The 16,819-nt window shown below is 50.2% G+C and overlaps 1 protein-coding gene across 1 annotated transcript; it reads left to right on the top strand.

Annotated features, from left to right (window-relative positions):
- The first annotated feature begins 2,129 nt into the window (after positions 1–2,129).
- On the top strand, positions 2,130–15,989 carry LOC117051843 (cytochrome P450 2F5-like). Its single transcript, XM_033158538.1, has 9 exons — positions 2,130–2,391; positions 5,003–5,165; positions 6,892–7,041; positions 9,023–9,183; positions 9,709–9,885; positions 11,053–11,194; positions 13,150–13,337; positions 15,258–15,399; positions 15,800–15,989. The coding sequence occupies exons 1-9, from the start codon at positions 2,206–2,208 to the stop codon at positions 15,979–15,981; spliced, it is 1,491 nt and encodes a 496-aa protein (XP_033014429.1). The 5' UTR covers positions 2,130–2,205; the 3' UTR covers positions 15,982–15,989.
- The last annotated feature ends 830 nt before the right edge of the window (positions 15,990–16,819 follow it).

Raw genomic sequence — 16,819 nt, 5'->3', positions numbered from 1 at the left:
AAGGGGAGCCCCCAAGCAAGATCTGAGCACAAGAGCCCTTTCCCCTCCTGGGGTTTCCAGCAAGTGGGATTCTGAAGCATTGCTGCCCCCAACTGCGGAAGCAGAGCACACCCATCCTGGCTAGTAGCCACTGATAGCACTCTCCTCCTCCTCCTCCTCCATGAATTTGTCCAATCCTCTTGTAATGCCACGCAAGTTGGTGGCCACCATTGCGTCCTGTGGGAGGGAGTTCCACCGTTTAACTGTGCGCCACAGCCTCTGCAAAATATCACTTCAGAGGAAGGCGTGTAACTCGGAAAGCCTTAGGCAAATTGAGATGAGTATCTTCCTTTGCAACGCCATGTTCTTGCACAATGTGTTTCGGATGCTGCCTTCCATTAAAATCTCAAGGCGATACAGGGTAGCCTCTCCCTTCCTGTGGTTTCTGAAGCATTGCCGACTCTGATAATAGAGTCAGAGCACAGACTTTTGAATTATGGTGCTGGAGGAGACTCTTGAGAGTCCCATGGACTGCAAGAAGATCAAACTTATCCATCCTTAAAGAAATCAGCCCTGAGTGCTCACTGGAAGGACAGGTCCTGAAGCTGAGGCTCCAGTACTTTGGCCACCTCATGAGAAGAGAAGACTCCCTGGAAAAGACCCTGATGTTGGGAAAGATGGAGGGCACAAGGAGAAGAGGACGACAGAGGATGAGATGGTTGGACAGTGTTCTCGAAGCTACTAACATGAGTTTGGCCAAACTGCGGGAGGCAGTGGAGGAAAGGGGTGCCTGGCGTGCTCTGGTCCATGGGGTCACGAAGTGTCGGACACGACTGATCGACTGAACAACAACAACAGACACCCTTCACTGACAGCCCTCTCCTCCTCCTCCATGAATTTTAAAGCCACGTAGATTGGTGGCCATCACATCCTTAGGGCTTAATTTAAGCCCCATAATTTGATCTCAAATTTGAATCCCAGGTGCTGGAAACCGCAGGAGGGGAGAAGGCTCTCGCACTTGTATTCTGCTCCCTTGTTGCACCAGCAATGAAATGACGACAGGATGGTATCAACGGGAAGGCAACCCCGAGCCACACCTGAGGGCTCCCTTTTATTAGCAATCTCACACACTGGTTAATGATTAGTCCCACAGGGACAACTTCAGGGACCAAATAAGGAAACATACAATCCAATGGTGATACATCTACACCACATAAGGAAATGCTCCTACACAGGGCACCCCGGCAACACCCCAAAACTTCCCCACATGACATCTCCATTACGTAAGTGCTCATCCTCCATGCCTCTCTCTCATGCACCCCTCCTGTGCTCATCTTGTGACTTTCCAGTACTTTTCCACTACTCCTTTGTTCTGCTGTCCTGCTGACCTGTATCTCCCGTCCTGACGTTCCAGCGTCAGTGTGGTTTGCCAGCGCTGTGTTTCTAACTTTTGCAGAATCGACGTGGTTTGCCAGCGCCAATCCGGCCATATTCCCTACACTCCCTGAGTTCCCACATTTGAGAACAGGTTGCTTATGGGCCATTGGCCTGATCTAGCAGCCAGAATCTTCTTACATTCTCATGGAACCTCCAGGTCCAGAGGCAGTCTATCTAGGTTTTTCAGTTCGGGGGGGGGTACATTTGGCCACTGTACGAACAGGATGCTGGAGTTAACACTTTGGCCTTAAGCAGCAGTCGGGGTCTCCTGGTGTTCTTAAGGTTTCCAGGGTCCGGGTGGGGCCTGCGAAGTGGGGCTGAAATGGGGAGAGTGGGGAGTGGAAAGCCAAGTGAAATGAAAACCAGAAGTCTATCAGGACGTCACGAGCCGTAACTCAGCCTTCTCTCCCCCAACAAACACATGCGATTCTGCAAAGTGTGCATGGCACAAAAAAATCCTCCTTTGGCAGCCTTTCCAGGGTTGTGGAGGCTGGGAATGTAAACAAATATTTCTCAAGTCGAGAGCGAGAGCTGAAGGTGGAGTTGGGTGCCTTTCCCCGCCGGCTCGGCTGATTTACAACAACGTCCTGCTGGAGGGCAGGAAAGCTGGGCGGGCCGCGTGACCCCTTGCCAGACCTGCCCTGCGTGGGAGAGACGGCTCCAGGCCCCTGCAGGACCGTAAACAGCCGTATACTTTGAGAGTAAAATAAAGGGGGAAATATAGACACACCCATATATTTAGTGCACAGGGGAAAGTCCAGTTCACTGGCGCATCCTCTCTCTGCAGCCATGGACCTCAGCGGGGCTCTCACCCCAGCTTTCCTGATGCTCTGCATTTCCTGCTTGGTTTTGTACCTGAATGGGAAAAGGGGGGGCAAGAAAAGTGGGAAGATGCCCCCCGGCCCAGCCCCGCTGCCTTTCGTAGGCAACCTCTTCCAGTTAGACCCCAAAGAAATGCACCGATCTCTGGAAAAGGTAAGAGAGACAGCCTCTCCCTCCCTCCTTCCCTCCCTCCCTCCCTCTTTCTCTCTCTCTCTTTATTTCCAGGGGTAACTTACATGGTTCAGTTTTGTGCCTGAGCAAAACTCCAGACCTGTCATCATTCACGGCAGACCCGGTGACCCCCAAAAAACCTTTGAAACTGGTTTAGCCGTGAGAGCTTCCCCCAGGGTCTCTTGCAGGGGGTCACTCTGACTCTGCAGAACAGCTAGAGTACAATTCAAGACATGCATTTTATTCGGAGCCAGCAGTTGTGAAGTCATGAATACCGAGACACTCGACCTGGGAGGGCTGCCTTCTGCTTTCAGTAACCACAGCCAGGCCACTGCTCAGACTGGGCGAAAGGAGATAGGAGAGGGACGCCTTCAAATATCTGAAGGGCTGTCCTGTTGGAAGGTGGAGCAAGCTGAAAGAAACGAACCTTTCCACGGTATTCTAATGTTTCGAGTTTTCACCTGTATGCTCCACACATCTTACTGGGTTGCCCCGGCCACTCTGGGCGGCATCACATCAACTTTCTAGTCTTGCCAAAACAGGGCGAAATCGGGAAGAGATGGGTAGGTCCGTATAATCCGAGAAGAAGTATTACCTTGAGCAATTAGGGTTGAGCAACAGAAGCTTCTGGGCCAAGAAATGCGATATGGGCCTTTCGTTAAAGATTAATCCCAGGTGAGCCGGAGCTGTCAGATGGTAGCAGTAATGAAATTAAGATCAAAGAACCCGATAACTTGGATTATTGTTTTCATTCGTTATGATGGTGTGTGTGTTCTTTCTGTTATTATAGTGCAAACTGCCTTGTGGTCTTTGGATGAAGGGTGGAATAGGAATTTATCCTTTGCAATTCCCACCGTTGGTATTTTGTTGCATTGAATTTTCCATCGCGATCAAGTATCCCATTGGCACACAATCATAGAATTATAGAATTGCAGAGTTGGAGTTGGGGGGGGGGTCCCTTCCAGCTCTACATCTGGGGGCAGTGGTGTTTCTTTATATATATAATTTTTATTAAGTTATTTTATTTTACATTTTAGACTATTCATTTCAACAACCTTAAAATATCAATGACTTCCCCTCTTCTACTTCCGTGGTTCAATTTGCATGCTATAGATCCCTGCATATTTTACATAAACTAAGCCATTCAATCTCATTTTTACATAAACTTATTTACACTGTTGAATTTATCTTAATACAACATTTCCAAATGTACACAATTTTCACCCATTAAACATTTTCCTTTTTTATAATATTTTTTTTAAAATTTTACATCCTTTTAAACATCCAATAGTATTCATCTCTTATACATATTTTTGACTTCCATCAACTACTACTCAAGATTTTTCAAATTTCCTAATTTCTTCTTGTATTTCCAACTTCACTATTGCTTTTTATCACGATAACTGATTATTACCTTCCAAAATAATCTCCGTAATATTTCCTAAAATTAACCTTACAAAACTTCTTGCAAACCTACTAGCGTGATTTGTTGTTTACAATTGTCTTTCAAGTATTTCTCAAATTTAGTCCAATCCTTCAGGAATTCCTGGTCCCGCCGGTTTCGAATTCTTCCTGTCATCTTGTCACCCATTAAACATATTTCAGTCTTCTTTAAACGTATATTCTCCTTGTTCTCTTATTCTATAAATCTGCCAGCTACGCGTATTCCATCAGTTTAAGTTGCCGTTCTTCTCCTCACCCATTTTCCATTTTCGGGCTAACAAAACACAGGCCGCAGTAGTAGCATACATAAATAGCTTTTTTTTTACATGTGGGAATTTACATCTGAATTATCCCCAACAAAAAGGACTCTGGTCTTTTTGGGAAAGTACTTTTTTTAAAAAAAAATCAGTTCATTATAAATTATTTCCCAATACTCTTTTATCCATTTACAAGTCCGCCACATATGACAGAACGTACCCTCAGCCTCGTTGGGTCTCCAGTATTTATCTGATTCAGTCTTAAACATTTTAGGAAGTCAACTCAGAGTTAAATACCATCTGTAAATCATTTTCAGGCAGCGATGCTTCTGAACCCCAGTTGCTGGAATCTACAGGAGGGGAGGGGGCGCGGGTGGCGCTGTGGGTTAAACCACAGAGCCTAGGGCTTGCCGATCAGAAGGTCGGCGGTTCGAATCCCTGCGACAGGGTGAGCTCCCATATTGTTCGGTCCCTGCTCCTGCCCACCTAGCAGTTCAAAAGCACGTCAAAGTGCAAGTACATGAATAGGTACCGCTCCGGCGGGAAGGTAAACGCCGTTTCCGTGCACTGCTCTGGTTCGCCAGAAGTGGCTTAGTCATGCTGGCCACATGACCCGGAAGCTGTATGTCGGCTCCCTCAGCCAGTAAAGCGAGATGAGCGCCGCAACCCCAGAGTCGTCCACGACTGGACCTAATGATCAGGGGTCCCTTTACCTTTACAGGAGGGGAGAGGGGTCTGCCACTCAAATCCTGCTTGCGTAATGGGCATCCAGTTGGCCACTGTGAGAACAGGATGCTGGGCCAGATGGGCCATTGGTCTAATCCAGGAACCAGGCTCTTACGTTCCTATGATTCAGTGATTCAAATCCTGTGTCCTGTCCTTCCCTTTTGCAGCTCAGCGAGAGCTATGGCCCCATCTACACCGTCCACTTGGGGTCACTGCCTTGCGTGGTCCTCTGCGGATACCAGGCGGTCAAGGAGGCCTTGGTGGACCAGGCGGATGACTTCAGCGGCCGTGGCGACTTCCCCGTCTTCTATCGCTTCACCAGGGGCAATGGTAAGAAGGGGGTCTCCAGCCCCCAAGAGCCAGCTAGCTAAGGAGGTCACTTCAGTGGCCAGAGGGGTAGATTTAAAGACAGCAATGGGATAGAGTTAAAAGGGATGTCTAAGACCAAGCTCAGTGCAGAGTCTGCAAGATAGGGTCTGGCTATCCCAGCATCCCCAAAATATCTCTCTCCACCCTCTGCTGAAATATCTCCAGGGAGGGACAGCCCCAGACCTCTGCCACAACTCCCCCCACCAAAGCAACCTCTGTCTGGCTCTCAAACAACTCTTACCAGAAGGACGTGAAAGGGGGTCAGCTCCAGGGTGTTTATCAATGACTGGGGGACACCTGGCTTGTGGAAAGGATCTCAGCGTCTTGGTGGACCACAAGCTGAACATGAGTCCACAGTGTGATGCAGCAGCAAAAAGAGAAAATTCTATTCTAGGCTGCATCCACAGAAGTCTAGTGTCCAGATCAAGGGAAGTGATAGTTTTGCTCTCTTCTGCCTTGGTCAGACCACACCTGGAATGCTGTGTCCAGTTTTGGGCACCACAATTTAAGAAGGATTTTGACGAGCTGGAAGGTGTGCAGAGGAGGGCAACTGAGGTGGTCAAGGGTCTGGAAACGAAGCCTGATGAGGAACGGTTGAGGGAGCTGGGTATGATTAGGTTGGAAAAGAAGAGACTGAGAAGAGAGATGATAGCCATCTTCAATACTGACAAGCTGGAACGTGTCCAGAGGAGGGCAACCAAAATGGTCAAAGGCCTGGAAACGATGCCTTATGAGGAACGGCTTAGGGAGCTGGGTATGTTTAGCCTGGAGAAGAGAAGGTTAAGGGGTGACATGATAGCCATGTTCAAATATATAAAAGGATGTCCTATAGAGGAGGGAGAAAGGTTGTTTTCTGCTGCTCCAGAGAAGTGGACACGGGGCAATGGATTCAAACTACAAGAAAGAAGATTCCACCTAAACATTAGGAAGAACTTCCTGACAGTGAGAGCTGTTGGACAGTGGCATTTGATGCCAAGGAGTGTGGTGGAGTCTCCTTCTTTGGAGGTCTTGAAGTGGAGGCTTGACAGCCATCTGTCAGGAATGCTTTGATGGTGTTTCCTACTTGGCAGGGGGTTGGACTGTATGGCCCTGGTGGTCTCTTCCAACTCTAGGATTCTATGAAATATCAGAAGGGCTGTCACGTGGAAGAGGCAACAAGCTTGTTTTCTCCTGCTCTGGAGGGTAGGACTCGAACCCATGGCTTCAAATTACAGGAATGAAGATTTTGACTAAACACCAGGAAAAAAACTTTCTGAAAGTAAGAGCTGTTTGAAAGTGGAAAGGTCTCCCTCTGGAGGTTGTGGAACTTTAGGTTTTAAAGCAGAAGGTGGGTGGCCATCTGCCATGGATGCTTCAGTTGAGATTCTTTCATTGCAGAGGTTTGTCCTAGATGAATCTTGGAATCCCTTCCAACTCTACGATTCTACTATTCCAGAGGTTGCTGAACTAGCCAAGGGTAAAGGGAGGGGAGTTGTAGTTCAGCAACCGTGGGCAGGAGGCATCGGTTAGCCAGCCCTGGCTTTCATGGCCTCCCAAGCCACCTCCTCACCTTGACTTCCAGACGGGCTGCCCCTCAGGAAGGTCTTGGGATGTCACCTTGGAAAATCAGCTCCGGGCAGGGAGGTTCCCCACCCAGACCCCCTCCATGCCCCCCTCATCCCACAGCTCCCCATGACTCCCCATGCAGGTATCGCCTTCTCCAACGGGGAGAAGTGGAAGGTCCTTCGCCGCTTTGCTCTGCACACCCTGAAGAACTTTGGAATGGGAACGAGCAGCATTGAAGGCCGGATCCAGGAGGAGGCTCGGTTCCTGCTCCAGGAGTTCCAGAAAACTGGTGGTGAGTCCTCGCTTGGGGGGCAAGAGAGAGGGGCGGGAGAGGATTTCAGAAGAGGAGATGGCCACTAACCAGAATGGCTTCACTCTGCCTCCATGGTTGGAGATACGGATGCCAGACTAGATGGGCTCCCTTGATGTGGCAAGCTCTTCTTCTCTTCTTATGGAACCTCCAGCTCCAGAGGCAGTCTATCTCGATTCCTTTTTTCCCAATGTAATTTTTTTATTGATTTTTACATATTGAAACAATTAAAACTTATTTTCTATAACAAGAAAAATACATCTTATTTCTAAAAACATATATAAAAACTTTTATTCTTTCTCACTTTGTTTCACGACTTCCTCTAATCCCTCTTTGCTGATTTCATTGTAATACATCTTTAGCAGTCTTCCAAATCATTTTAAACATTTTGATTTATAATCCTCTAATTTACATTCTTTCTCTACCCTTATCTAACTTTACTATCTAATTTCTAATTAATTCCAATTCTAAATACACACCTAAGCCTCAATTTCTTCCAAAAACTTTCCTCTTTAACAAATATTACAATATTTTTTTAGTTACAGGTACGTAGCCGTGTTGGTCTGCCATAGTCAAAACAAAATAAAAAAATAAAAAATTCCTTCCAGTAGCACCTTAGAGACCAACTAAGTTTGTTCTTGGTATGAGCTTTCGTGTGCATGCACACTTCTTCAGATATTTTTTAAATATTTTTTAAAATACACTTTAAAACTGCTCCAGTCTTGCTCTATCGTCTCCTCCTTCTGGTCACGGATTCGTCCAGTCATTTCGGCCAGTTCCATAGCATTCCATCATCTTCATTTGCCACTCTTCTATCTTTGGTAAATCCTGTGTTTTCCAATTTTTTGCAAGCAGTATTCTCGCAGCTGTTGTGGCATACAAAAAGAATTTTCTATCTTTTTTGGGCAATTCCTCTCCTACAGTCTATCTCAATTCCTGGGTTCTATGTGATAACAGGATGTTGGACTAGATGGGCCCCCTCTGGCCTGATCCAACCCCCAGGCTCTTCTGGTGTTCTTGGGGTCACTCTATGCTTGCCTCCCGTTTTCCCATCATTTTTCAGAGCAGTGATTTGAGGTGCAGGCTCTGTTCTGTCGGCAGCTTCCCTTCTCACCTGGCAAGAGGTGTGGGAAGGGTGCCAGAAGGGAGCCTCTTTTAGATGCAGAGAGACCCAGCCCAAGGGCAGGGCTGGTCCCAAGAATGGTCACACCACATGGCCCAGGGGTGCTCTCGTCACTTCCCTGTGGGCTGGACACAATTGCTGAGCTGTTTGTTAACCCTGTCAGCTCACATCCTCACAGGGCTGTCCATAGCTTTCAACCCTCCCTGCTGTTCCCCACTGCTATATACATAGCTGTCAACCCTCCCTGCTGTTTCCCAATGCTATAATAAGGGAATTTCCCGCAAAAAAAGGGAAAGGTTGACAGCTATGGGGCTGTCAGGAGGCATCCTACTCACGAGTAGAACCCTGGCAGAGACACATGCCCGACTGGCATGTTCCCTCCGTCCTGGGTGAACGTTTGGGAGCTTCAAAAGCGTTCTTCAGCCCGAACATCACAGCCAGAAGACATCAGCACACTCACGGATCCACAGAGTTTTGCTCAGCTTGCGTAACAGACCTCAGCAACACAGCATTGTGGCTAATCTACTTTTATTTACATATAAACACACAGAGAGAGCTCTCCAACGTGGCTCCCTCTCTCTCTAGCATCAGACAGCAAAGAGAAAGGACAAAGGACAATAGTCCCACTTCACGGAACACAGTAAGACAAACATCCTGTCTTTGTCACTTCCCATTCCTGTGGAATCAAAACACATACCGTCATGTGATAGACAACAATCCCATGACTGCACACAGGGAATGAATCTCCAACAAGGGGCTCCTTGCCTGCTCGCTTTGAGGTCCTCCAAGGAAGGAGCCCCTCTGGCCCCATCAAGGACTCCTCTTCCTCTCTCCGCACAGGGGCTCCCTTCAACCCCATCAACCCCGTTTGCTGGGCCGTCTCCAACGTCATCTGCGCCGTGGTGTTTGGCCAGCGCTACGAATACCAAGACGCCGACTTCCTCACCCTCCTGGACCACTTCAACGAGAACTTCAAGATCATGAGCTCCATCTGGGGGGAGGTGAGGAGGGGCCTGGGAAGAGGGTGGGGTCCAAGAATCAGAGGAGGCCGACTCGCTGCTCTCCGCCCCTTTTGGGGGCTGCAACTCACAGAATCGTAGAGCCGGAAGGGACCACAAGAGTCATCTAGTCCAACCCCTCTGCGATGCATGAATCACGGCTAGGGAATATCCCCGACAGAGGGCCTCTGCTTAAAAAACAACCCCACACTGAACAAAATTGAATCAGGTCCCTCAGGGTCTCTTTTCTCCACTTGACTCCAAAGGAAAATTGATGTTGAGTGAAAATGACTGTCACTTCCAAGGTTCCAACATATTGCCTATTTGAGAGTGAGGCAGCTCCCATTGGGGTTATCATTTACCGATATTTATTTATAACATGACACAGTATGATAACAAATGTCACATCAAATAAAAGTAGGATCATAGAATCATAAAACTGAGAGGCAGGGCATTATTATTATTATTATTATTATTATTATTATTATTATTATTATTTATTGCTTCTCCTTCTTCCCATTCCCCCAGCTCTACAACATCTTCCCCAGCCTCATGGACGTCCTGCCGGGACCCCATCACCAAATCTTCCGCAACTATGAGAAGCTGCGTCAGTTTATCGCAGAGCGCATTCGAGGCCACCAGAAGGATCTGGACCCCAACGCCCCACGGGACTTCATCGACTGCTTCCTCATCCGCATGGAGCAGGTACCTCCAAGAAGGGGGGTCCATCTTCCCCCAGGACACCCACTCGCCCCAGCACCCAAAGGCCTTCCGTTTCCACCAGCCATCACCCCTGCTGCTCAATTCGTTTGGGGTAAAAACCCTGTCCTGAGGTCTCCAGCAGGCTACCAGCGCCTTGTCTACTATTCATTTGTTTGATTCATAAAATTTAGGCACACTTCGTTTGGGAAAAGGAACGAAGCAAACCTCCAAGTGGTTTACAAAAAAAATAGAATTATTACCGCATTTTTTCGTCTATAAGACGCACCCATGTATATTTTGGGAGGCTCCGGTTTAAGAAAAGGGGGGGAATCTATCTGTGTATAAGACGCCCCCAAATTTTGGACATTATTTTTTAGGGGGGGAAACCTAATCTAATACACGGAAAGATATGGTAGTTTAAAAAAAAATCAACAGCAATAGTAAAAGACATTGTAAAAGTTAAAATAACAATGGATCGGATTTCTAAACATCTGGGTAAAGGTAAAAGTAAAGGGACCCCTGACCATTAGGTCCACTCGCGGACGACTCTGGGGTTGCGGCGCTCATCTCGCTTTACTGGCCAAGGGAGCCGGCGTACAGCTTCCGGGTCATGTGGCCAGCATGACTAAGCCGCTTCTGGCGAACCAGAGCAGCGCACGGAAACGCCGTTTACCTTCCCGCCGGAGCGGTACCTATTTATCTACTTGCACTTTGACGTGCTTTCGAACTGCTAGGTTGGCAGGAGCAGGGACCAAGCAACGGGAGCTCACCCCGTCGCGGGGATTCGAACCGCCGACCTTCTGATCGGCAAGCCCTAGGCTCTGTGGTTTAACCCATGGTGCCACCCGCGTCCCAAACATCTGGGTAAGGCTTGCCTAAACAAGTGCAGAGAAGGTGCCTGCCTGGTGTCATTCGGCAGGGAGCTCCAAAGTTCAGATTTCTTGCAGATGCGAAACGGGGTTTACATGGCACCCGTAGCCATGCCAATCCAAGCGGTCGAGTGGGCATATAGAATCAGGGAACTGCAGAATTGGAGGGCACCCCCAGGGCTCATCTAGCCCAACCCCCTGGAATATCACATGGGAGGAGGGAGTGAAGCTTTCCCCCCACAGGAGAACACAATCCGCAATCCATCCTTGCGCACGCAGCCTCCTCTCTGGTCTCTTTCAGGAGAAGCAAGACCCTCTGAGCTACTTCCACACAGAGACATTGGTGATGACCACCCACAACCTGTTTTTCGGGGGCACCGAAACCACCAGCACCACCTTGCGCTACAGCTTCCTCATCCTCATGAAGTACCGCGAAGTGGCAGGTGAGGGGCAGGGAGCCGCGATCCCCGCATTGCGGGGGGGGGGGTTGGACCTGATGACCGTTTGGGGCCCTCCCAACGCTACGATGCTTCGAAAGCAGATGTCTTTACGATGTCTTTAAGCATGTGTTTAGCCCGGAGAAGAGGAGGTTAAGGGGTGATATGATAGCCATGTTCAAATATATCAAAGGATGTCATGTAGAGGAGGGAGAAAGGTTGTTTTCTGCTGCTCCAGAGAAGCGGACACGGGGCAATGGATTCAAACGACAAGAAAGAAGATTCCACCTAAACATTAGGAAGAACTTCCTGACAGTGAGAGCTGTTGGACAGTGGGATTTGCTGCCAGGGAGTGTGGTGGAGTCTCCTTCTTTGGAGGTCTTGAAGCGGAGGCTTGACAGCCATCTGTCAGGAATGCTTTGATGGTGTTTCCTGCTTGGCAGGGGGTTGGACTGGATGGCCCTTGGGGGTCTCTTCCAATTCTATGATTCTATGAAAGGAAAGCCGGCAGAAGACAGGCGGCTGGGCACATGGGGCATCTTCTTGGCATGCAGAAGGTCCCGGCGGGTGCACTACCTGGCAGCATCTCCGAGGAGGGATGAGGGACCAGGTGCCCTCTTAATGTTGCAGGACTACAGTTCCCAGTGGGGTTAGTGGTCAGGGGCGAGGGGAGTTGTACTTCCACCACATCTGGAGCTCTAATGGGGGGGCCCACCATCCCTGGTGCTGCTGAGGATTCTGGGAAAGGAGAAGCAAGGGTTGGACTCTAGAAGCTTCCCGGGAGTGGTGTGGGGGAGCTCCACACCCCTCTTTCCAAGACAGTTTCCCTCTCACCTGTGGGAAGAAACCTTCTCCATCGCTGGCCGTTTTCTTCCCCCACATTTCCAGTGAGTATATGACTGTTTTGCCACTTAAGGCAAAGTGGGTGGTAGCTCCCCCCCGGGGGGGGTGAAGAGCCAAGGGGGCAGCTTGGTTTGGGGGGCACTGGAGGTGGTGATTTAATACCACTGCTCAGAGACTTTCAACCAGACCTGAGGCAACTGCTATGCTTCCTCAAGCCGGTCCATGCATTGGGAATTTGCTGAACTAAACATGGAATCTCAGACTCTTGCTCAATGGCTATCGGACTTTGAAACGCAGGCATTGCCAGACCAAGTTTGTCAGGTGTGTTGAATGAACCAGGGGTCAGCAAACTTTTCCAGCAGGGGGCCGGTCCACTGTCCCTCAGACCTTGGGAGGAGGGCGCGGACTATATTTTTTTGGTGGAAATGAACGAATTCCTATGCCCCACAAAAAACCCAGAGATGCATTTTAAATAAAAGCACACATTCTACTCGTGTAAAAACATGCTGATTCCCGGATCCAACCCCCGGGCCTTAGTTTGCCTACCCATGAAACTAAATCGTTTTAATTGGTTTTTGAATAAGCATGCAATTCAGTGTTACCGTTCTGAATTCTATTGTCTTCCTTAGTGGGTTGTGCAAAGCTCCATTCTGAACCATGCTTTTGGGGGGGGGGGCAAAATATAGTCCGGCCCACCACTTGGTCTGAGGGATGGTGGACCGGCCCACGGCTGAAAAAGCTTGCCGACCCCTGGTTTAGCAGGTTCCTTTGCTTCTCTCAGAGTTCAGTGGCTTTTTAATGGCGACGTTCTTAGCGTTTTGTATTCCGCTTGTCCCGTTTTAATTTGCATGAGCTGCCTTGACTCCCAGTCAGGGAGGAAAGTGGAATATAAATAAAAATGATAATGATAACAGTAACATACAACATATAAAAAAACTCTCCTTCCTTGGAGGTTGGATGGCCGTCTGCCAGGAATGCTTTTGTGGAGTTTCCTGCATCGCAGGGGGTTGGACTGGATGACCCTTGGGGGTCTCTTCTAACTCTACGATTCTGTGAGTTCAAGCACTGGGTTCAAGAACCATTATCTCCTCCTCCTCCTCCTGTCCATCTCCCTGCAGCCCGAGTCCACCAGGAGATTGACCACGTGATCGGGCCGGACCGTCCCCCCCGCCTGGCTGACCGCAAGCACATGCCCTACACGGAGGCCGTCCTCTATGAGATCCAGCGATACATCACCATCCTGCCCATGGGGCTGCCTCGCGCCGTCACCCGCGACACCCCCTTGAGGGGCTTCCTGCTGCCCAAGGTGCCCAAGGCCAGAAGAAGATGATGTTTCCTTCACTGCAAGGAGGGCGTCCCCTCCCTCACCAGCTGCATTGTGCAGGGTTGGACTAGAGCAGTGTTTTTCAACCACTGTTCCGCGGCACACTAGTGTGCCGTGAGATGTTGCCTGGTGTGCCGTGGGAAAACATGGGCTGGCGGTTGCGGCACTGGCGGGAGGTGGCGACGCTGCTGCTAGCGGCAGGTGGGCTGGGCGCGTCTCCCCCTCGGCCCACGGCGGCTGCGGGCGCCTTCCTGCCCAGTGCTCACGTCTTCGCCAGGCGGGCCGCGCTGCGGACTGGGCTCGGTGCGGGGCGGGGCGAGTGCCCGAGGGCGGCGCTCTTCACCGCCGAGCGCCCGGAGCTGGGCTCGCCGCTGCCGGGAGACGTGGCCATCCGCGAGGCCTTCAAAGAAGCCGGAGTCCTCTTGGTACTGCCCGGCCCGGTGGCTGATGCCGCCGCCGCTACCACCGCTGGCCCGCCCGCCTGCTGCCAGCCGAGCGCCTCCCGCCGTCCTCGGAACTGGCTGAGTGGCGGCTGCGGGTGCCCAACATCTGGGCACTGCGCGAGTGGAGCAACTGGCTGACCCCCGTGGGCCGTGCGGGGCGAGGCAGCCGCCGCTATGACACCACCTTCTATCTCTGCTGCCTCGGGCAGGCTCCACCGGTCGCCTTGCACGACGACAGGGAGGTGACGGCCTGCCAGGTGAGCAGGACAGGGACGAAGCGCCGCCACCGCCACCTGCGGGGCTGGCAGAGCCGAGGGTCCCGCCGCCGGGGGAGCGGGAGAAAAGGCGCGCTCTCCTCACACACTCGCTTCAGACATGAGGCGATTTGTTGTCATCGTTATTATTATTACTACTGCTACTACTACTGTACTACCAATGCTATTTTTCTAGAAAAAGAGGTGCTGGAGCCTGGAACTCATCACGGACGCCTTCCCTCGTTCTCTTATAATGGCGAAGGCGCCCACCTGAGAGGTGCCAGAACTGAGTTCCTGTGGCTGGGGGGAGAGTCCTGACTAGTACTATAGTTGTTATTTATTATTATTAGCCTGGTGGGGGCAGGGCAAGGTGTGCCATCTTCACATGCTCAATTCAGACATGAGAAGAATTATCATTTTTATTATTACTACTACTGCTATTATTGTTATCTAATGGTGGTGTGCCTCGTGATTTTTTTCATGAAACAAGTGTGCCTTTGCCCAAAAAAGGTTGAAAAACACTGGACTAGAGGACCCTTGGGGTCCCTTCCAGCTCTCCAGTTCTGTGATGCTGTGACCACTGGCCATGCTGGCTGTGGGGGCTCCCAGCATCTGGATTTCAGCAACATGCAGACTCTGACTCTGAGCATGTCAATGGCTCGGCTCGGCTCTGCCCACCACAGTCGGAGGCAGCAATGCTTCTGAACTGCTGGAAACCGCCGGTGGGGAGAGCTGCTCTTGTGTTCGAATCCTGCTTGCGGGTTTCCCACAGGAATCTGGTCGGCCACTGTGAGAACAGGATGCTGGATTAGGTGGGGCCACCTTGGGCCTGATCCAGCAGCCTGGTTCTTCTTATGCTCTTATAGGACCTCCAGCTGCAGGGGCAGTCTATCTGCAATCCTAAGTTCTTGGGGGTATTTGGACACTGTGAAAAGAGGATGCTGGTTTAGGTGGGGCCCTGGCCTGATCCAGCAGGCTGTCGTTATGTTCTTACTTTCTCAACACGCATTTAATTTGGATCTATCCTTTATGAAGGGAACCTGGTCCGTAAAACAAAAACTTGCCCTTTAACTTCCATCTCCAAAATGTCAAGAATGCTGTCTCTCCAGCGGCTCTCAGCATTTCCCGTGTCTCTCTCTCTTTCCCTTTCCCTTCCGCAATCCTAACGACTCCCCGTTCTCTCTCCCTGCCAAATCTCACCGCAGGGCACCAACGTGATTCCTCTCCTGAGCTCGGTCCACTATGACCCAACCCAGTTCAAGGACCCCACAGCCTTCAACCCAGCCAACTTCCTGGATGAAAACGGCGCCTTCAAAGGCAGCGACGCCTTCATGCCTTTCGCCCCAGGTAGGGAAGCGGAGCAGGGAGGGAAGGCCGTTCGGAGGAGGTTCGGTACCTACAGGTGAAACTCGAAAAATTAGAATATCGTGGAAAGCTCCATTTCTTTCAGTAATTCAACTTAAAACGTAAAACTAATATGTGAGATGGAATCACGACATGCAAAGTGAGATTATGTCAAACCTTTATTTGTTATAATTGTGATGATTATGGCGCACAGCTGATGAGAACCCCCAAATTAACAATTTCAACTTTGGGGTTTTCATCAGCTGTGCGCCATAATCATCACAATTCCTGGAGTCTGGGATTCTTCACACTTTCCAGCCCGCCCTTGACCCCTTTCCTCGCTTCCTTCTGGGAATCGGGGGGTGCGGATTCTAAACCCCGGTTCTTTGCTCTTCGCCTGCAGGGAAGCGCATCTGCCTGGGGGCCGGCCTGGCCCGGATGGAGATCTTCCTCTTCCTCGCCACTATCCTCCAGCACTTCAGCCTCCACCCCACGGTCCCCCCTGCGGAGATCGACCTGACGCCCCAATGCACAGGCTTCGGCAACGTGCCCCGCCCCTTTGAGTTCAGGCTCCTCCCTCGCTAACTGGAGGGACACACACACACACACACACAGGTAGCTTCCTTCACCTGGCGCAGGATCAGAAAGAGATGCTCAGCACTGTCGCTGGACCCACAACCAGGCATGGGGCTTCACTGCGGCCGCCGCCGCCGCCACCCCAACAAACAGCTGGGTTATCACACATCCCTATTCTGCACCTTGTACATATTAACATGTGTGCACGATTCCTCTCGCTTTACATAACTTGCTCCACATTTGGTCCACCATTCCAATCTCTCTATCCCCAACCTTTCGAGCTTTCCACAGGTGTCGCTCAGGTGCTTCAAAGCAGTCCGTCCCCAAATATTTCTGGGCCAGCCGCACCCCGGTTCCGTAAACTCATCCCCAGTGCCCCCTGCCCTATTAAAAACATTCGTTCGGACTAGCTGTTCTCAGCACGACCTGCTAAAGAAATAAATTTCAAAGCAGTAAAAACGAATTGAACATCTATCCAAAATCCAGTTGGGGGTTTTGAGTTTCACGAATCCAGCCGCATGAAGGAACTTGGATCCAGGGATACCAGCTCAGGGTTGGCTCACGTCTGCAATTTCTGGGACGTTGCCAGGATTCTGCCGTCTGAAAGAGTTTTTGGGAGGGAATCGCTTTAATGCCGGGGCTTCTCAAAGTCTGACGCTCATTGGAAGAGTCATCGACACGAGGATTTGCTGCCACCTAGCGCTGATGCGATTATTTGCACGCACACACAAACACAAAAATATTTAATTAAAAAAACCTGCTGCTTTCCCATTAGGGGCATCTTTTTAAACTACTCAAAAGTTTACTTTATTGTTTAATCTGAATGAGCCACACAAATTGTGAGGGT

This window comes from Lacerta agilis, chromosome 8 (genome assembly GCF_009819535.1).
Source record: "Lacerta agilis isolate rLacAgi1 chromosome 8, rLacAgi1.pri, whole genome shotgun sequence".
Classification (NCBI taxonomy): domain Eukaryota; kingdom Metazoa; phylum Chordata; class Lepidosauria; order Squamata; family Lacertidae; genus Lacerta; species Lacerta agilis.
This window is presented reverse-complemented; position numbering and strand designations above follow the sequence as displayed.